At 38.8% G+C, this 22,305-nt stretch overlaps 1 protein-coding gene across 2 annotated transcripts in view; it reads left to right on the forward strand.

Annotated features, from left to right (window-relative positions):
• The window catches only part of ITPR2 (inositol 1,4,5-trisphosphate receptor type 2), a 593,100-nt gene that overhangs the window by 39,072 nt on the left and 531,723 nt on the right, over positions 1-22,305 (forward strand). For both annotated transcript variants that reach the window (XM_070788589.1, XM_070788588.1), the window contains exon 2: positions 21,762-21,832. In XM_070788589.1, the coding sequence (XP_070644690.1) occupies positions 21,762-21,832 (71 nt within the window). The remainder of the gene's footprint in view (positions 1-21,761; positions 21,833-22,305) is intronic.

A 22,305-nucleotide genomic window follows, 5' to 3' on the forward strand; every position in this document is an offset into this window, starting at 1 on the left:
CTTCCTAGGAAGAGGAGACTACGTGACTTGAGGAGAGGATCTAAATATTTTATTCTCTGTTCCTTACAGCCCTTAATTGAGGTGCTATTATTTGAGGTACTTTCTAGGTTTGTAGGGTTTAAGGCAACCACTTTTTGGGCTTCCCTGGTGGCTCAGCAGTAAAGAATTCGCCTGTCAATGCAGGAGACGCGGGTTTGATCCCTGAGTCTAGAAGATCCGCTGGAGAAGGAAATGGTAACCTATTCCAGTATTGTTGCCTGGGAAATCCTGTGAACAGAGGAGCCTGGTGGGCTACAGTTCATGGGTTATCAGAAGACTTGGACACAACTTGTGACTAAACAACAACCACTTATTAGCTGTTAGTTTTATTTCCATAGAAAAATAAAGTATGAAAGAAGTTAGCTTCCTAATAGATGTTCAAGGAGAACAATATTTATATAAAATCCCTGTTGAATAGAGTGTGTCTTCTTTGAACAAAACTATGCTAACATTATGATAGGAGAATTTCCATAAGAACTTAAGACTTCTTGATCTTAAGGTATGCTTATGTTCTAAGAGTTTTCTAAATCTTTTGGCTGGAGCCTGGGGGAGGCCATGTTCCCTTTTGAGACTAAGAGAAAATTTATGGTTCAACTTGCCACGAATATACACAAACATAAAATTTTACATATATTGAGGGTGTTCAATGCTCCCTAAAGGTCCATCTTAGGTCCACCCACTCTGTGGACCTAAGCTTGCGAGCACTTGTATTAGTATGTAATTATGGTGCTTATATTAAGATGTAAGCTCTGGGTTTGGTCTGTCTTGTACTCTGCTTTTTACCTGGTGCCTAGGACCATGCCTTCACAGTCAGCCCTCAATGAATGTTTGTTGAATGAATGAGTCAGGGACAAAATGAATGTATGTTGTTTGTGATTACATGGCTACTCTGGATTTTCTGGTTGCTTATATTCAATACTTCACCAGTTCTTTACTAGCTCTGTGCCCTTCATGGGTACATTAACTTCTTTTGCAAGGAGTAGAGACCCAATCTGGTTAAATAAAACAAAGACTTTTGGGTTTGCGTTGCTGAGAAGTGCATGAGGAGGTCTCGCTTCAGGTACAGCTGGAACCAGGGGTTCAGTTGATGAGACCGGGATTTTGTCTTTTGCTTCATTTTTTCCCCTCCTTTTAGGCTTTCTGCTCTGGCACTTTTTCCTCCCATGGTGGGGAAAAATGATTCCTGACAGTGTTGGACCTACACTTTCCATCACAATTCTTGATCCTAGAAGGAGATTAGGACAGCTTCCTTTCCCATTGTTCATATCTGCTTCTGTAAAGGTGCTTTGGCCCTGCTGGGGTTGCATACTGTCCTCTGGATGAAGCACTGTGTCTGGGAGGATGTGACAAGAGGGGTCAGCCTAGGCCTCTTATCCTCCCTTGGGTGGCTGAGAGGTCTTCTTGGTTCTTAACTATGCTCTGTTGAGTTTTAAGTGGAAAATGGAAGCTTTGAAAGGTTAAGGAGCAGAATAAAATGTAACATATGTCTGAGGCACCTTTCCTATACAATTCATTTCAGGTTGATATGGTCTTGAGATGTCAATGGGTCCCTTACTGAGCAACTGGTTTTTTGGATGATATCACCAAACACACTTACATCCTCAATGGAATGACTCTATCTTTCTTGCAGAATTTTTGAGAATTAAGAGAATAAATGCCAACGTTAACTAAGTGAGCATAGTAATCTTGTGAAACCTGTTATAAATCAGAGAGAGCTTCTGTCTTCAGATTGAAGGCACAGTGATGTGGATTTTCTGTACATGTTCTAGCTTTGACTTACCAGCCTTGCAGTGACTCCTGTAGGGCATCAGCATGTGCTGAACACCCTGTGCTTGGCAGGGCTCATACACGGAACCAGTGCAGGATGGCTCTGGGTGGGGAAGGAAATACTTTAGAATATGTGGGTGTTGTTTGAAACACTCTGCTATGTATTTCAATTATAATTTCACTGTTCTTTCTTTGACATATATTTCATTCAACAATAATTTTCTAATGATGCATATATATATTTTTTAAAGACAGGAGGAGTGTTTTCTTTCTATACTTATTATGCAAGTTTGAGAATAACCCACTGAGGAAGGTTCAAATGCATTGAAAATCTTGAGATATATTTTGATAAGACAGCTTAATTTTGAAATGCATAATGTTCTTAATTTTCTGTTTGGTTCATTGTGGACCCGTGTTGAGCAGGAGACTATTAAGTCCTTGATGCAGTGCTGACTTTTGAAACTTAGATTAAAAATTTTTTTTTAATTTATTTAATTGAAGGATAGTTACTTTACAATATTGTGATGCTTTTTGCCATACATCAACATGAATCAACTTCCCTGGTAGCTCAGTTGATAAAGAATCTGCTTGCAGTGCAGGAGACCAGGGTTCAATCTCTGGGTTGGGAAGATCCCCCAGAGAAGGAAATGGCAACCCACTCCAGTATTGCCTGGAAAATCTCATGGATAGAGGAGCCTGATGGGCTGCAGTCCATGAGGTTGTAAGAGTTGGACATGACTTAGGGACTAAATCATCATATACATGTGTCCCCCCTATCCTGAACCCCCCTCCCACCTCCCTCCCCACGCTATCCCTCTGGGTTGTCCCAGAGCGCCTGCTCTGGGTGCCCTGCTTCATGCATCAAACTTGCACTGGTCATCTATTTTATATGGTGATATACCTGTTTCAGGAGAAGGCAATGGCAACCCACTCCAGTACTCTTGCCTGGAAAATCCCATGGACAGAGGAGCCTGGTAGGCTGCAGTCCATGGGGTCGCTAAGTCGGACACGGCTGAGGGACTTCACTTTCACTTTTTGCTTGCATGCATTGGAGAAGGAAATGGCAACCCACTCCAGTGTTCTTGCCTGGAGGATCCCAGGGACGGGGGAGCTGGTGGGCTGCCATCTGTGGGGTCACACAGAGTCGGACACAACTGAAGTGACTTAGCAATACCTGTTTCATTGCTATTTTCTCAAATCGTTCCACCCTTGCCTTCTCCCACTGTGTCCAAAAAGTCTGTTCCTTATGTCTGTTTCTCTTTTGCTACCCTGCATGTAGGATAGTCAGTACTGTCTTTCTAAATTCCATATATATGTGTTAATATACAGTTATTTGTCTTTTTCTTTCTGACTTACTTCACTATTGTCAGTCCTCAAACACAGCAAACATGCTCTCACTGTGCTGTTTCCTCTGCCTGGAATGCAGTTCTCTTAGATAACTCCCTTACCTCCGTTATATCTTCTATCATGTTTTATGTTTCCTTTTTAAAGTAGTATTTATCCCTTAGCGCATCCCATGGATGGAGGAGCCTGGTGGGCTACAATCCATGGGGTGGCTAAGAGTCAGACACAACAGAGCGACTAACACAGTATGTAATTAATGGATTTATTGTGTTTAGTGTTTCTTATTTGTCTCTTTCCTACTACTCCCTACTAGAGTGTTGGTTTTGTTTGCTCTTAGAACAATGCCTGGCACATTGTACTGCTCAGTCAATATTTGTGGAATGAATGAATTTCCTGATGAAGAGATTTCAATTCATTTTTTCTATAGTGATTGCCTTACTGCTGAAATTTTTTCAACAACTATGTGTTAATAATAAATAACAGGAATGAAAATGATGAATCCTAATAATTATTGAGAATGTACTTTGTGCTGGGTATTTATAATAAATAACATTGATGATGATGGTGGCTATCCTTTATTGAATGTTAACTTTGTACTGGGTGTTTTGCATTGTCAAATCAGTTGTTTTTTCAGATCAACTCTATGAAGTTAGTACTAAGTTATCTCAGTTTCATAGGTAGGCCAGAGAAATAACTTCCCAACATCACACATTTATATGGAATCAGTACAATTGTGATATTAGAATATTAAAAGAAATATGTATTGTTAAGGGCTTTTTTTTTAAAAAAAACAACAACCTTCTTTTTTGGGGGGCGGGGGGCTGTGCTGGGTCTTTGTTGCTGCATGTGGTCTTTCTCTAGTTGTGCCAAGCAGGGCTCCTCTTTGTTGCGGTTCTTGAGCTACTCATTGCAGTGGCTTCTCTTGTTGCGGAGCACAGGCTCTAGGAGTTAGGGCTTCACTACTTGCAGCTCCTGGGCTCTAAAACATAGGCTCAGTAGTTGTGGCTCGTGGGCTTAACTGCTCCTTGGCAGGTGGGATCTTCCTGGACCAGGGATCGAACCCATATCCCCCTCATTGGCAGGTGGATTCTTATCCACTGTGCCACCAGAGAAGTTCCAGAAACATGTGTTGTTAAATTTATATTATCCTATTTTTGTCCTAATCTAGTAGAGCCAATATCTCTGTTTGGGAACATTTATTTGTGTTTTTTTAAGTTAAAAATTTTAAACGAGTATTTATTTATTTTTGGCAGTGCTGAGTGTTTGTTGCTGCACAGTGGACTTCCTCTAGTTGCAGCGAGTAGGGCCTACTCTGTATTTGTGGTGCTTGGGCTTCTCATTGTGGTGGCTTTTCTTGTTTTGGAGCACAGGCTCTAGAGTGCAGGCTCAACAGTTGTGGTGCACATGTTTAGTTGCCCTGCAGCATGTGGGATCTTCCCAGACCAGGGATCGAACCCTTGTCTCCCGCATGGGCAGGCAGATTCTTAACCCGTAGACCACCAGAAATGTCCCTTATTTTTGATGATCACTGTCTGAAGGATTAGGGTTTAGAATTAGGAGTATCCTTCCGTTTGGTCTTCCCTGGTGGCTCAGTGGTTAAAGAAGCTGCCTGCAATGCAGGAGACCCAGGTTTGATCCTGGGTGGAGAAGATCCCCTGGAAGAGGGCATGGCAGTTCACTCCAGTATTCTTGCCTGGATAATCCCATGGATAGAGGAGCCTGGTGAGCTATAGTCCATGAGATCTCTAAGAGTTGGATACGACTGAAGTGACTGAGCATGCACATCCTTCCATTTATAGGTAAATTCATTACCTAGGGTTAATTATAAATTCTACTTTAAGAGGACTAGTATTTCTGCTTCTCAGTTCACTTCAGTCGCTCAGTTGTGTCCGACTCTTTGCGACCCCATGGACTGCAGCATGCCAGGCCTCCCTGTCCATCACCAACTCCTGGAGTTTACTCAAACTCATGTCCATTGAGTTGGTGATGCCATCCAACTGTCTCATCCTCTGCATCCCCTTCTCCTCCCGCCTTCCATCTTTCCAGCATCAGGGTCTTTTCCAATGAGTCAGTTCTTCACATCAGGTGGCCAAAGTATTGGAGTTGCAGCTTTAGCATCAGTCCTTCCAGTGAATATTCAGGACCGATTTCCTTTAGGATGGACTGGTTGGATCTCCCTGCAGTCCAAGGGACACTCAAGAGTATTCTCCAACACCACATCTTCTAGGCATTGGGAAAAAATTTTTGTCCAACTTGGAAGCAAGAGAAATGATTTAGTACATACATATGTGGCTCTTTTCAGCCATCAGATTTCTCTGCTTTTTTGTTTACCTTTGATTTTACTGTCAATTGGCTCTCTGTTTAGAGATTGTGTGGTTTGTTTCACTATTTTCAGGTAAGAATACTTTCATTCTATCCCAGAAAGACAGGTCTCTGCCCTTTAATTAAAACACTGCAGAAGAGGATATATTTGTCATTTCAGCTACAACTAGACCATTGACAGTAACACAAATAAGTTTGGAATTATTGTCTTTGTGCACAGAATGACTTAAAAGAGGGTATGTCCACTGATTCCATCCATACAAATTATATGTGTGACTTTAGAATGATGTCTGTGTTTTTAAACCTATATTTACTCACATTTAGCCACTGTTAATTAAATGTTGGAAGCTGTGTCTCTGAAGGATCTATGTGACTGTGTGAACTTTTTTTTTTCCATAAGAAGGATTTTTAAAGCTCCCCCCTTTTTCTGGCAATTCTTAGAAATGTCCCAGTTCTTGTTGACTCAGAAAGAGTCATCTGCTTGTAGCTTTAACACGGTAACTTTTATACCCTCCAACTTACTGGAAAAAAGAAGTTTAGTTTCTTATGCTAATCATTGTGAGAATTGGTTTATGGTTCCCAGAGGTTTTTCTGGTGAGGGAACTTCTCTTGCCAACTATTTCCTCCTAGGTATGTTTCTCTTTTATGTCTGATTAGCATGAGATTTGGTTCTCATATTCATCTCTTTTTGAAGAAGGTAGCATAGTTGAAAGACCAGGGAAGACACAGGTCCTAACAGCTTTAAAACTAATTGCTAGTTGCATTGTACTCTGGAGATTTCAAAGGAGAGAAATGTTTTTGGCTAAATTATGTTTGTTCTGCCTAGGAGCTCCTACTGACTGGGTTAGTTTTTGAGGTCTTTTTTAGCCACTCATTTCTGTAATATATGATTGTTACTTTATGTTTTGCTGCGGGCATGAGCCCGGGAGGAGCAATTCGATCACTGTTATATATTTCATTCATCTTTTCTTCCTGTGTTCTTCCTGCTACCTCTTTATCAACCTTGTTTTGTCTTTTGAGATTTGTTTTCTTTATCCTTGTGGTCCACTGAAGTATGTAAGTTCATTCATTCAGCAGTTATTTCTATGTACTGACTATATGCCAGTCACTATGCTAGGTATTGAGAATATGAAGATTAAATATATAGTGCTGCAGTCTGGAGAAGGAAATGGCAACCCACTCCAGTATTCTTGCCTGGAGAATCCCAGGGACAGGGGAGCCTGGTGGGCTGCTGTCTATGGGGTTGCACAGAGTTGGACACGACTGAAGCGACTTAGCAGTAGCAGTAGCAGTAGCTGCAGTCCCCAAGGATCTCAGTGTTTATTAGAGGCATGGAACTAAAAGTATTATACAATATATAGCAGCTTGAAAGGGTGCATATCAAATATGGTGGGATCATAGAAGGAGACCCTAAGCTTCTAGAGAATTGATGAGTATGGAGTTTTAAGCAAAATATGTGTACTATGAGCCAAGAGAATTTGTCAAAACCTTGTAAATTTAGGCTATACTGTCAAAATATAGTAGGGATACGAAAACCATATAATCTGAAAAGAGTTGAGGGCCCTGGTATATACTTTTTCCCTGGTATATACTTAGATGAAACTATTTGCAAAGCAGATATAGAGAACAAACATCTGGACACTAGGAGGGCAAAAGGAGAGTGCGATGTATTGGGAGATTGGGACTGACATAAATGTTTATTTACATTTATACACTGTTATGCATAAAATAGATGACTAACGAGAACCTATCATTTAGCACAGTGCTCTTTGGGTTCAGAGAGAGGGTATATGTATGTGTATACCTGATTTACTTTGTGGTATAGCAGAAACCAACAAAAACATTGTAAAGCAAGCAAACTCCAGTAAAAAAAAAAAAAAAAAACAAAACTTAAGAAAACAATGCCAATAGATTGCTGGATGCACCGCTGCCACACACTTTCAATTTATAAAAAGAATGCAGTATCTGTAAAGCACAATAAAGCAAAGCACCATGACACAGGTATGCCTGTATTTCTGCTGCCTTTTATATCTCTTACCTGTTTTTTCCATTCTCTGCAAGATACAGATTTCTGAAATTTCAGAGACAAGAAGAGGCCTTTTTGAGTTGCAGCCCAACACTGTAAAGCCATCGGTTCTGCTTTATCCATGGATGGTCTTGCTTTGTTGAAACATTTTTTCAGCAAGGCCTAATCTAAGAAGACTAAAGGAACAATCAGAATATTAGTGGGTATTGGATCTTGTTTGTTTTCTTATCAAATGAAGGTTGTGTCCCCACAGTAATTATCTGAGTGTGCATTCTTAACTAGATCTTTCATTTCCTAGAGGTGCAAACTTCAGAAAAAGATAAACATAATTTCTGAGATAATGTTATGCAAACACTACATGGCAAATAGCTTTCATAAGTGTCATAATACACTTACGTGGTAGGTTCTTTCAGTCAGTTCAGTTCAGTTGCTCAGTCATGTCCAACTCTGCGACCCCATGGACTGCAGCATGCCAGGCTTTGCTGTCTATCACCAACTCCTGGAGCTAACTCAAACTCATGTCCATCGAGTTGGTGATGCCGTCCAACCATTTCATCCTCTTTTGTCCCCTTCTCCTCTTGCCTTCAATCTTTCCCAGCATCAGGGTCTTTTCCAATGAGTCAGCTCTTCACATGACCAAAGTATTGGAGTTTCAGCTTTAGCATCATTCCTTCCAAAGAAATCCCAGGGCTGATCTCCTTTAGGATGGACTGGTTGGATCTCCCTGCAGTCCAAGGGACTCTCAAGAGTCTTCTCCAACACCACAGTTCAAAAACATCAGTTTTTCGACACTCAGCCTTCTTATGGTTCAACTCTTACATCCATACATGACTACTGGAAAAATCATAGCCTTGACTGGACAGACGGACCTTTGTCGACAGAGTGATGTCTCTGCTTTTTAATATAGCTGTCTAAATTGGTCATAGCTTTTCTTCCAAGGAGCAAGTGTCTTTTAATTTCATGGCTGCAGTCATCATCTGCAGTGATTTTGGAGCCCAAGAAAATAAAGTCTGTCACTGTTTCCACTGTTTCCCCATCTATTTGCCATGAAGTGATAGGACTGGGTGCCATAATGTTTGTTTTTTTGAATGTTGAGCTTTAAGCCAACTCTTTCACTCTCCCCTTTCACTTTCATCAGGAGGCTCTTCAGTTCCTCTTCGCTTTCTGCCATAAGAGTGGTGTCATCTGCATATCTGAGGTTATTGATGTCTCCTGACAATCTTGATTCCAGACTGTGTTTCATCTAGCCCGGCATTTTGCATGATGTACTCTGCATATAAGTTAAATAAACAGGGTGACAATACACAGCCTGACAATATACAGGTTCTTTACGTTCTTGTTATTAATCCTTTGTTTTACAGATGAGGAAACTGAAACTCAAAGAAGTTAAATAACTTTCCTAGTGTCACACAGCCAGTAAGTGGCAAGGTCAGAATTTGAATCCAAGCAGTCTGATGACACCAGAGTTGCAAATCTTGATCATTACACTATGTGTAACATTATTAATGCTAATTGGTTAACAATCATTTTTGCCCTGTGCTCATAATTTCTGTTATACTTCTTATTCCCAACTGTCCCCGTGTGGATTTTATTTATTGGTGGGAATACTAGGAGGATGGAAGGGAAAAGACAGCATATGAAGTAAATCAGTAAATTTGAGAGACCTGGAATATTAATGTTCTATATACTCTCAAAAAGAAAATATTTTCATCACTTGTTTTATATATTTCTATGAGAAGTTGCATATTTTACATATGGCTGTTAGATCAGGCTTGCTAATTATGGGTTTTAAAGCATATAACCTTGCTATATTTTGTCTGCTTGCCCTATCAGTAATTGAGAAATATGTTGAAATCTCGCACTGTGATAATATCTTTGTTAATTTCTCCTTGTAGTTCTAAAATTTTTTTTGCATAATTTGAGGCTGTTACATTAAAATTTAGAATTGTTATGTATTCTTAGAGAACTGAAACATTTCTTGTTATTTAATCACCTTATTTGTTTTGAATAATGCTTTTTTAAAAAAATTCTGAAGTCTATTTTTCTACCATAGCTTTCTTTTGATCAGTATTTCTTTAATGTGCTTTTCTCTGTCCTTATGTTCTAGGTATAATTCTAGTAAATAACATATGGTTGGATTTTTTCATTCAGTCTGGACATCTTTTTTTTTTTAGTCTGTCTTTGAAGTGGTATGTTTGAAATTAAATTTATTATGATTAATATTGACTCATTTCTACCTTCTTACTTTGTGCCTTATGTTAATCATGATTTTCCCAAATTTTTCTTCTCTCTTAATTCTTGTTTGGATCAATTGAATTTTTGCTTATTTTTCTTTTTGTTCTGTTCATCCTTCTCTGTTGGCTCTGTATTTACATATTAATACTAGTTCTGTTTCAGTATTTTAAAAATTATGCTATGCACACTCAGTAAAGTAGAAAGTTAATTGATATTTAGCTAATTCCTGTACAATTTAGAACCATGGTCACTCTCTTTTTACTTATATGCAGATATCTGATATGTAATGTTGTACTTTAAAAAAAATCATATGTTAGTCATTATTATTCTCTTATACTAAAACTTTTATTTACATTTATTCACATGTTAGTTTTTTCCTTCCAATGTCTTCTTAGAACTGATATTTTTGTACTAAGATAATTTTCCTTCTACCTGAAGTATATCCTGGAAAGTTTTTTAGTGAAAATCTGTTAGTGGTAAATTTTAGTTTTTATCTATCTAAAAATACTTTGATATTACCCTGTTCTTAAAAGTTACTTTTGCTGGGCACACAGTTTCAACTAGATGATTACATTCAAAGAAGTGATTCCAAAATCTTCTGGCTTGTATTGACTCTGAGACGCTAGCAGCCCAGTGGGTTGTGTTTTCTGTATTTGTGGATTCATACCTTTCATTAGTTTAGGAAATTCTCAACCATTATCTCTTCAAATATTGCCTCTCTTCCATTTGTCTATTATTCCAAGGATGCTAAATATAATACATTGATACTTTCTCATTCCATCCCTTGTGTTTCTTGGGTGTTAGTTATTCAGTTGTGTCTGACTCTTTGTGACCCCATGGACTGTAGCCCCCAGGCTCCTCTGTCAATGGGGTTTTCCAGGCAAGAATACTGGAGTGAGTTGCCAATCCCTTCTTCAGGGGATCTTTCTGAGCCAGGGACCGGACCCAGGTCTCTTGCATTTCAGAAGGATTCTTTAATGTGTAAGCCACCAGGGAAGCCCTGGTGTTTCTTAACCCCTATTTCATATTTTTTCTCTTTCCTGTCCTCTGTTTCATTTTGAGCAATTTCTTAAGATCTGTCTTCTAGGTTCTTAATTAGTTGTGTTTGATTTTCTATATTAAACCTACCTACTTAGTTTAACAATTATTTTTTGTTTCTGGAAATTTTTGTCAAGTCTGTCTGGCCATTTTTGATGGGCTCTTTCTCTTTTTTCATTTAAGAAAAGTATCTTTAATGTCTATAAATATTTATAATAGTTATAGTTTAAGTTGGTAATTAAATTGCCAATATCAGCTTGATCATTGAAAAAGCAAGAGTTCCAGAAAAACATCTATTTATGCTTTATTGACTATGCCAAAGCCTTTGGGTGGATCACAATAAACTGTGGAAAATTCTGAAAGAGATGGGAATACCAGACCACCTGACCTGCCTCTTGAGAAACCTGTATGCAGGTCAGGAAGCAACAGTTAGAACTGGACATGGAACAACAGACTGGTTCCAAATAGGAAAAGGAGTACATCAAGGCTGTATATTATCACCCTGCTTATTTAACTTACATGCAGAGTACATCATGAGAAATGCTGGGCAGGAGGAAGCACAAGCTGGAATCAAGATTGCTGGTAGAAATATCAATTACCTCAGATATGCAGATGACACCACCCTTATGGCAGAAAGTGAAGAAGAACTAAAGAGCCTCTTGATGAAAGTGAAAGAGGAGAGTGAAAAAGTTGGCTTAAAGCTCAACATTCAGAAAACTAAGGTCATGGCATCCGATCCCATCACTTCATGGCAAATAGATGCGGAAACAGTGGCTGACTTTATTTTTCTGGGCTCCCAAATCACTGCAGATGGTGATTGCAGCCATGAAATTAAAAGACACTTACTCCTTGGAAGGAAAGTTATAACCAATCTAAACAGCATATTAAAAAGCAGAGACATTACTTTGTCAACAAAGGTCCATTTAGTCAAGGCTATGGTTTTTCCAGTAGTCATGTATGGATGTGAGAGTTGGACTATGAAGAAGGCTGAGCGCTGAAGAGTTGATGCTTTTGAACTGTGGTGTTGGAGAAGACTCTTGAGAGTCCCTTGGACTGCAAGGAGATCCAACCAGTCCATCCTAAAGGACATCAGTCCTGGGTATTCATTTGAAGGACTGATGTTGAAGCTGAAACTCCAATATTTTGGCCAGCTGATGTGAAGAGCTCACTCCTTGGAAAAGACCCTGATGCTGGGAAAGATTGAGGGCAGGAGGAGAAGGGGACAACAGAGGATAAGATGGTTGAATGGCATCACCGACTCAATGGACATGGGTTTGGGTGGACTCTAGGAGTTGGTGATGGACAGGGAGGCTGGGTGTGCTGCGGTTCATCAGGTCACAAAGAGTTGGACATTACTGAGCAACTGAACTGAACTGAAAGTAAATGTTAGTTATAGTTTAAGTTGGTAATTAAAGTGTATGTTTGTTGTTGTTTTTGCTGATGCAATAGCAGCTTGCTGCAGTAGAAACTTTGGAAATATTCGAACTCATATTTCTTGAGTACAATCTACAGTATAATTGCTATAATTCTGGACAGAAAATAGTAAACAACTATGTGAAAGGGTGAGTGAGTGACCTAAACCAGGCAGAAACCTGGGGCAGGGGAGGTGTCTGTTCTTGGAATAAGAGAGTGTTATTAGATGAATTTCCCATTTTATAGCCTTTTTACTGGTAGCACCTTTAAGATGGTGCCAAACAGGTGGCAAAAACTCAGATAGGCATGACAATCTGGTATTAGTATTAACAAAGTTCTGGACCTGAACTTTGCCCAGTCTGTCACTTTTACCAGTGCCAAAGATTTTCTAGCTCTCTGCAGATGACCGAGAACTGGTAATAGTTAAGGTAACCTTAACCATCATTGAATAATTGATCTCAACTGATATCGATGACCATTTATATCCTGAGAAAGACACTTTGTAAATGCTTTGACTTTCATGAAAACAGTAATGGGCAAGCTAGAATAAAATGCTGCCTACACTGGCTTGCAATAGTATTGGGTTCAAAGACGTTGAGCAGACAGCATAGAGAGGATCAAGGAAAGAAAGTTATTAGATGGAGAAGGAAAATCTGAGAAGAAAATGATTGCTTTCTTTGGCTAGATTAAGACTTTAAGCTTTCAGATCAGATCAGATCAGTCGCTCAGTCGTGTCCGACTCTTTGCGACCCCATGAATCGCAGCACGCCAGGCCTCCCTGTCCATCACCAACTCCTGGAGTTCACCCAGACTCATGTCCATCGAGTCAGTGATGCCATCCAGCCATCTCATCCTCTGTCGTCCCCTTCTCCTCTTGCCCCCAATCCCTCCCAGCATCAGAGTCTTTTCCAGTGAGTCAACTCTTCACATGAGGTGGCCAAAGTACTGGAGTTTCAGCTTTAGTATCATTCCTTCCAAAGAAATCCCAGGGCTGATCTCCTTCAGAATGGACTGGTTGGATCTCCTTGCAGTCCAAGGGACTCTCAAGAGTCTTCTCCAACACCACAGTTCAACAGCATCAATTCTTTGGCACTCAGCCTTCTTCACAGTCCAACTCTCACATCCATACATGACCACAGGAAAAACCATAGCCTTGACTAGACGAACCTTTGTTGGCAAAATAATGTCTCTGCTTTTGAATATGCTATCTAGGTTGGTCATAACTTTCCTTCCAAGGAGTAAGCGTCTTTTAATTTCATGGCTGCAGTCACCATCTGCAGTGATTTTGGAGCCCCCAAAAATAAAGTCTGGCACTGTTTCCCCATCTATTTGCCATGAAGTGGTGGGACCAGATGCCACGATCTTCGTTTTCTGAATGTTGAGCTTTAAGCCAACTTTTTCACTCTCCACTTTCACTTTCATCAAGAGGCTTTTGAGTTCCTCTTCACTTTCTGCCATAAGGGTGGTGTCATCTGTATATCTGAGGTGATTGATATTTCTCCCAGCAATCTTGATTCCAGCTTGTGTTTCTTCCAGTCCAGCGTTTCTCATGATGTACTCTGCATATACAGGCAAATCCTTTCTGAAGTCATGGTTAGGTAATACATGTTTCTCTTTGAGAGGCAATGTGTAATTCTTTTAGTTTTTTCCCACCAGTTCTTCCAACATCCATACTCTGAATATAATTGTTTCACTAAATGATGGCTTCTTGCAGTGATTTCTAAAAATGTTAATGTGTGAGCAACAGCATTGCCTGTGTAGTCCTCAGGATATGCATTTTGTTTAAAGGTCTTTAAGTCATTTGGCATAGATGATAGTGCAGATCAAAAAATTTAAGCATAAAGATTCACTCAGTATTTTTTGGGATTTCTATGTAGTATTGTTTGATAATTTAGTGTTTATGCTATAATTTATATGTGGTTTAGATTAGTTTTATCTTTCATGGAAGAACAACTGGAAACATTTGAAATACGTAAGAGCAAGCACAACTTCAACTTTGGAAGGAACCAATTTTAGAAATATTAGCAGCTTGAAAAACTTACATGTGGAATTAAATATACTTTTAATGTTTAAACTTAAAAGTATTTGTGTTAGTAAAAATATATTATTGAAATAGGAAACCTAATAAGAGAAAATAATGTTCAACTTAATTGATTTAACTTTTAAAAATCTCACATTTCCAATGGCAAAAGGGAATTTAATTCTACTTGTCAACGTAGGCAAAATATGAGCCCGGGTCATGAGTGAATTTTCTATGTTGCATCTGTTTTACATTTACAAGTTAGAACACTCTTTGGCAGAAAGTTTAGTAATGAAATTACTTCCCTTTTTGTGTGATTAGAATTGTTTATGGCGTTATACAGGGGTGTATGCACAGGACTTATCAGATCTAAGGTATGGAACTGGACATTTGTAGAACCTAGTATTTCATGTTAAGTTACTCTGAATTATGAGACAGATTAGTTGGCTTACAAACAAGAATCTATAGGCCTTGTTGTTGTTCAGTTGCTAAGTCACATCCGATTCTTTGTGATGCCACAGACTGCAGCACGCCAGGCTTCCCTGTCCTTCTCCATCTCCCAAAGTTTGTTCAAACTCATGTCCATTGAGTCGGTGATGCCATCCAACCATCTCCTCCTTTGTTGCCCCTTCTCCTCCTGTCTCAATCTTTCCCAGCATTAGGATCTTTTCCAGTGAATTGAGTTGGCTCTACAGGCCTGGAGGTTGGCTTTTTACTTAGGCAACTTGAGTATTGGTCAGTAAAAAAAATGTTCCTGTTACTAAATGGCAAGACCTTAAGATGCTAAAACACTGCATTCTAAGACTGTGGTGAATGAATGGAACAAAGATCACACACTAGTACTTTGCTTGGTATAATAAAATAATAAATAAACTTCAAGCAATTTATTCTGAACAGTTAAACTTTCAAACTACAATATATACAATATTTTAACCAATATTGTAATTAGCCTCCAATTAAAATAAATAAATCTGTATTAAAAAAAATAAAACCAGAATTTGCTACTGAAAGGTGATACCAAAGCGAACTTTGATTACAAAATAGAATCAGAGAAATGAGAAACCACAGAAATAGAAGGAATTTGTGAGATCACATCTGCCCCATTTAGAAAATGAGGCAGAGAGAGGTTAAGTGGCTAGCATAAACACAGCTGGTTGTAAAGTGGCACACCAAGGATTTGAGCTCAACATGTGTTTTTTCTCCTCTACTACTACTTCTAAGTGACAGTAAGGGAGGGTGATGTGCCAGGGGTGACTGATGGCGGGTGGCGGGGTTGTGTGGGTGGAGGGGCAGTTTTGCTAAAAGTCAGAAAATTGCAGCTAGAGGAGAAATTCATATGGCCATCAGGGTAAAACTCTTAACTCCCAGTTAAGGGTGAAATGGTTTGTTACAGAGTCCTGAGAGTTCTGTAAAGGTAATTCCATCATATTTGTGAACCTGGTCACAATATTAGCTCTCTTTCTTACTAATAGTTTTTAATGACATCTACTGTGGATTCCCTTTCTTCTCTCTCCCCTCAAATTCATTTTATTTAAATGTGCTTCAAAACCATTGTATTAGAAATAAACTATATCACTTAATTGCACAAGGATTGCATATGTGTGGTAGGCAAATATCAGGAAGATAACACACTTATTTTAAAAAGTATGATATTTCAAAGGTAGAAATATCAGTTATGGCTTCATGAGGAAAAAATATGACTAACATATTATATTTTACTTATTTTGTGGCAGTTTCTTTATAATTGGTGGAATAATAAGGGACTGGAGACTGACAGAGTAATTTGCTTTTTTTTGGAAGTCTACTTAAAAATTGGAGAGCCATGTATTTTTATACAGTAATTTATGTACACTCCATGTGTATTTCTAAAATATATGCTATTTAATTTTGCCTACCTATGCCGTCTATATAAATGGAATTATGTAACTTTTGAGACTTACTTGTTTTTAGCTCAATTTCATGTATTTGAGTGTTATTGCATGCAGCTGCAGTTTATTCACCTTTTCAAATAGTTCTCTTTTGCTTGAAATTATGCACTTGTCATGGTATATTTATTCACATTACTATTACTGATGGACATTTGAGTTTTTCCAGTGTTTGCTATCATGAAGTGTTGCCTCAAAAACTCTGTGTCAACACATGTCTTCAGATGCACAAAATTTGCAAGATTTCTCTAGGGGGCATATCTGTCCAGTTAAATTTGATTCATGTATATTTTTCATTCATATTTATGTATGAAATCATTCAAAGTAGCTAATGAAATCTCCTTATAGATATCTTGGAAGGTCTAATTGTTGAATGAAATTTTTCTTATTAATTACAGTAAACAAATAATTTACAGTTATGACCTTATGAAGAGAAGATAGGTATGAAGGATAACAGGTTTTATGTTAGCTGAGTTTCAGTGACAGATTGAGAATTTTTGGCTGTGGCTATAATTGCCCATTTGGCCTACTTGCTGGTTCAAACGGGGAGATTAATACATCCCTTTAAAAAGTGTACTGACAGATTGAAGTTGAAAGGTTCTATATAAGATATTTTTATTTAGAGCAGGCTGTCTTGGTCCTTATTAGGATTTGACATTTTTGATAACTTTCTGAGATATGTCACCCTTTCTTCCATCTACTATTAGTTAGCCATTTGTTAGTTCCAGTTATTTTTATTGATTTTGTGATCTATTAATACCAAAAATAACATTATTGATTTACTCAGTTGTTCAAAAAGTGATGCAGTCATTCACTCAGTCAATACTTAACATCTTGCATGTTTGAGGCCTAACGTTTAGATTTGGGCATATTATGGTGAGAGCTTCCCCGGTGATACTAGTGGTAAGGAACCCACCTGCCAGTGAGGGAGACATAAGAGACGTGGGTTCGATCCTTGGGTCAGAAGATCCTCTGGAGGAGGATGTGGCAACCACACCAGTGTTCTTGCCTGGAGAATCCCATGGACAGAGGAGCCTGGCAGACTACAGTCTATAGGGTTGCAAAGAGTTGGACATGACTGAAATGACTTAGCATGCATGCATGTATGCAGAGCAGAAATGTGCTGACTCTCCTGGAACTTATAATTTGTAGTGCTAGTAAAATACACATGTAAAAGAAAGCTTGATGGAGTGTGAGAAGTTCTCTTATAGAGGACAGCCTCAGGTACTGTGGGAGTATAGATGCTACTAATCCATTCAAGAAAGATTGGAGACTGTTTAAAAAATACAGATTCTTAGACTGTATCCTCAGAAATTTTTGTTTGCTAGATAGGGACCAAAGAAAAGTATTATTATTATTACCTCATGTATATATGATTCAGCCAATGAGCCAGATTTGGGAAACACTGTTTATGAGTGAGAAAAATGGGAAGTAATCATGAGAAGGTATTTAAATGACTTCAGGAGGGTATAGATGGCTTTCAGATGATTTTCTGCTCATTGGCCAAAGGTTGATCTTTATATTTGTACCTATTCAATTGTAAATCCTTATTTGTAAGTTATAAAAGTTAACTGCTCCAGTGGTGGATGGGAAAGCCTGGTTTATCAGTAGTACACGCGAAAAAACCTGAAATTGTTCAGCTATAATGAATAGTGTCAGAAGTGGGCTTGACTTCCATGGAAGCTGATGTAATCTTAGGTAGCATAACTGTAACCTTAGTGTCATAAGGAAGGAGGTGAGAGACCCCTGGCCCCTGCACTTGTTGGAGATGCACCTGGATTCGTATGAATAGTCTCTGGGATCACATTTAGAGGGGTGTTAACACTTGGATGCATGAAAGGATGTTGAGCTCCTTGGTAAATATCCATATGAGGGAGAACTAGAGAGAAATAGACTCCTAGAAAAAGAAAACTTAATCCAAAAGAAAGAACTGAGACCAAAAAGGGAAAGTTATTTGGGAAAGCCAGTCTTATTGTGTTTCATTGATTCATTTATTTATTTAACAAATATTTACTTAGTGGCCACTATAACTCATTCTAATGGGTGCCAAGGATATAATGGTAAACTAGATGGATTCACTTTCTGACTTCATGGAGTTACAATTTATTGAAAGACCAGACTAATAAGCAAGTAGTTAGAAAATGTAAGTACTATGATGGGAAAAAGACCTATAAAACAGAGCAGGAAGATGGTAAGTGGTGAATACTCTGGCCCTGAAGGTATTCAAGAAGAGGCTCTTGGAGATATTGTAGAAGTTATTCAGTAAAGTCATCTTTAACAGTTAACATCTGTGATCATATGTGTTTTTATAACATTCACACTGTTGTAAAATTCACACTTGTTTCACACTATTATAAAATTCACACTTGCTTCTTTATCCACCCATTTCATTGTAACCTTCCCTTTCTTCCATTCTCTCCAAACTCAGTTCCAGTTCATTCAGTCTGTATGATGAGATGACTGTCTTTGTAATTTTCACAGACTTTGGTTTGTAAGGAATAGGACAAATTCCTAGAACTGAAGTCACTCTTAACTACTAATGTTTTTATCTGGGCTATCAGATGATTGAGGATAGGCATAAATATTTACGTAAATATACTGTGACCTGACTGATGGCTTTAGTTTTTTCCCATTCCTCTTGGTGGCAAGCCACCACGCAGGTGGAGACTCCTTGGGCAATTCTAGGGGAGCCTGTATTTCTGTGGGAATGGCAGACACAAAGAATAAGTAAAATATCAATGCCACTTTTAATACAAATTTTTTGTGCTCCAGATGAGTTGTTGTTCAGTTACTAAGTCATGTCTGAGTCTTTGAGAACCCAGGCTTCTCCTGTCCTCCACCATCTCCTGGACTTGTTCACATTCATGTCCATTGAGTCAGTGATGTCATCCAACTGTCTCCTCTCCAGTGCCATCATCCTCTGCTGTCCCCTTCTCCTTTTGCCTTCAGTCTTTCTCAGCATCAGGGTCTTTTCCAGTGAGTTGGATGTTCTCATCAGGTGGCCAGAGTAGAGCTTGAGCTTCAGTCCTTCCAATGAATATTCAGGGTTGATTTCTTTTAGGATTGACTGGTTTGATCTCCCTGCAGTCCAAGGGACCCTCAAGAGTCTTCTCCAAATTTGAAAGCATCAATTCTTTGGCCCTCAGTCTTCTTTATGGTCTAACTCTCACATCTGTACATAACTACTGGAAACACCATAGCTTTGACTATACGGACCTTTGTCAGCAAAGTGATGTCTCTGTTTTTTAATGTGCTATCTTGATTGTCATAGCTTTCCTTCCAAGGAGCAAGCATATTTTAATTTCATGACTGCAGTCACCATCTGCAGTGATTTTGGAGCCCAAGAAAATAAAATGTGTCCGCTTTTTCCCTTCTGTTTGCCATGAAGTCTCTAAATTAGATTATGTACTTTTTTTTTATAATTATGTCTTGAATTCTTAACTCATCTTTTTTTTTAATTGGAAGATAATTGTTATGTTGTTATGTTGATTTCCACTGTATATCAACATGAATCAGGTATAAGTATACAGATAACCCCTCTCTCTTCAGCTTCCCTCCCACGCCTCCCCCCATCTCACATCCACCCCCGCTCCCTGCCCCAGTCATCACAGAGCCCTGAGCTGAGCTCCCTGTGTTCTAAAGCTGCTTCCCGCTGGCTCTCTATTTTACACATGGTGGTGTATACATGTCAGTGCTCCTCTCCCAATTCATCCTACCCTCTCCTTCCCCCACAACTTAACTAGTTAGAAAAGCTGAAGTTTCCCTCACAGCACTTTTTTAGATTTAAATATTATATTGTGACATCCTTAGGACTCTGAGCCTTTCACATTCAGTGTTACAGCCTGAAGTTGGATTTTGTGGAGGTTTGGGTTTGCTTTCTCTTGACCCATTGTGACTTCCTGTTTCTAAGAAAACAATTTTGAAGACTCTTAAAAGGAATTTCTTGCATGCTTGGCAGCTCTTGTAAAACCACATTTTAGCAAACCAGTATGAATGAAGTGTACTAAAAAACAAAGAACTATATGCTTGATCAAATTATTATTTTGTTTGGTGGAAATTAGATCTTATAGAGAAATCCAGTGATTTAGGAAGTGTCTGCTTTTGTAAACAGATAAACCAGGAACCAAAAGTTTCATCTTGATTTGGTTAATTATTCTAGTTCAAGGGGACTGTTGATCACGAATTGGGGTTACTTTATGCTGGAGTTGATGCATACTAGTGAGTGGGGTTTACTTTTGTGCTGGGGTTAATGTGTGCTTTTTAACAAAGTTGCGACTGGGGCATCGTTCTTCAAATGAGCTCATAAATTTGCACTAATTCATGTGCATTCTCACAATATTCTGGAGAAAACCCTAATGGCTCTCATTACTTAGTCCATGGAGAAAATGACTATCAGTGAGTCTTTTGGTAGTTAGATATTACCCTAACACAAGAGATTCATGTCTCCTGGCTCTCACATCAGAGATTCAGCTTTTCTGGGAATTGTCCTTGAAATCGGCTTTTCATGGATATTTTAAGAGGGGCAAGTTTTTGTTAACTAGAAAGGTACTCTATTCATTTGAGTACATTTGTTGAGTGCTCATCACTAAGTGTCAGGCATCCTTTTCGAGGAAGATAGGAAAAAGGCAGGTGAAGTCCCTAATGTTATTATCTTAAACACTTAGTATTTAAGGGCCTACTCTATGCTAGAAACTGTGCTAGGTACGTTACAGCTATGAAGTTAGTCAGTCCTCCTGACAATACCACAAGGTGGGTACTCTTATCTGTGTTTGCAGATGTAGCGAAGGAGGTCCAAACCCCCACCTGGCTGGGAAGTGGCTGAGCCATAGTTGAACACAGGATGAGCGCTTTTTATCCTGTTGTGTCGTCACTCTGTGAGCCTGATCTCATAAGCTTACACATTCCTTATAAAAATAAAACAAAACATGCTCGCATTCACACTGGATCATAAAAACGTGGGCAGTCTAATCCCTGTTAATGTTTTGGTGTCTGTGTTCCAGGCCTCATATGTATCTATGTAGAGGAGGGTGTGTGTGTGTTTAAATATATACAATATCTTATTGATTTGTTCCCACTTATTTTCACCACTATTATAAATGTTTCCCCCACCACTGCCTTTAAAAAACTAGAATTGTAAATGGCTCTGCAGTTTCATGGTTTGTCAGTATTGTGATTTCTCTAACGTTTCCTGCTGCTGCTGCCGCTGCTTGGTGCTTAGCCGTGTCCGACTCTTTGCAGCCCCATGAACTGTAACCCACCAGGCTCCTCTGTCCATGGAGTTTTTCCAGACAAGAATACTGGAATGGGTTGCTATTTCCTACTCCAGGGGATCTTCTCTACCTAGCAATTGAACCCTCGTCTCTTATGTCTCCTGCATTGGCAGACGGATTCTTTACCCCTAGCGCCACCTGGGAAGCCCACCACTTAACAGTTTTTCAGTTTTGAGTTTTGTAAACCCTGCTTTAATTCATGCCTGTATAACCAGATCTTTTTACAAATCCATGACTATTCAAACATCTCTGAATGAAGAGTGGTATTAAAACTTTTTGTAAATATTGATGCAGTCTCCATGTGCATTTTGTGCTCTATGAACACGACGATGTCAACAGTGTGAATGTTCTTTTCCTTCCAGACTGGTGGATGACCGATGTGTGGTGCACCCAGAAGCAGGGGACCTTGCCAACCCTCCCAAGAAGTTCCGAGGTAGGAAAGAAATACTTTATATTATATGACCTAAGTGGGGGTATTTTTGTGTCTTAAAAGAAGTAATATTAGAACTTTATTCAATGTAAAACTTTCAAATAGAAATATATCTGCTGAAAATTCTTTCAAAAGTTCCCCATTGTTTTTCTTCCTTGAAACATTGAAGGACTGATCTGAAAGAATAGCTTCAAGTTTTGTTTTGCTGGAGAGTAGTCTGTATGTTGAAAGGAAATCTTGGTAATAATTAAATAACCGTGAGAGGCCACTTTTCAAACCGATAAATATAGCTGAATGATATGTATTTATATATTTCCGTGACAGTTACACCATAAATATTAGCGTTTCCTTATCAGCTCTTTAATTTATCTTTGTAAAATCTCCAGCATGGTGACACTGATGTGTTAGTTTCACTTTTAAAAGGTCACTTTGGATTCTACATAATAACTAACAACTGTCTTAGAACTCCCTTCTAG

This window comes from Bos indicus, chromosome 5 (genome assembly GCF_029378745.1).
Source record: "Bos indicus isolate NIAB-ARS_2022 breed Sahiwal x Tharparkar chromosome 5, NIAB-ARS_B.indTharparkar_mat_pri_1.0, whole genome shotgun sequence".
Lineage (NCBI taxonomy): Eukaryota > Metazoa > Chordata > Mammalia > Artiodactyla > Bovidae > Bos > Bos indicus.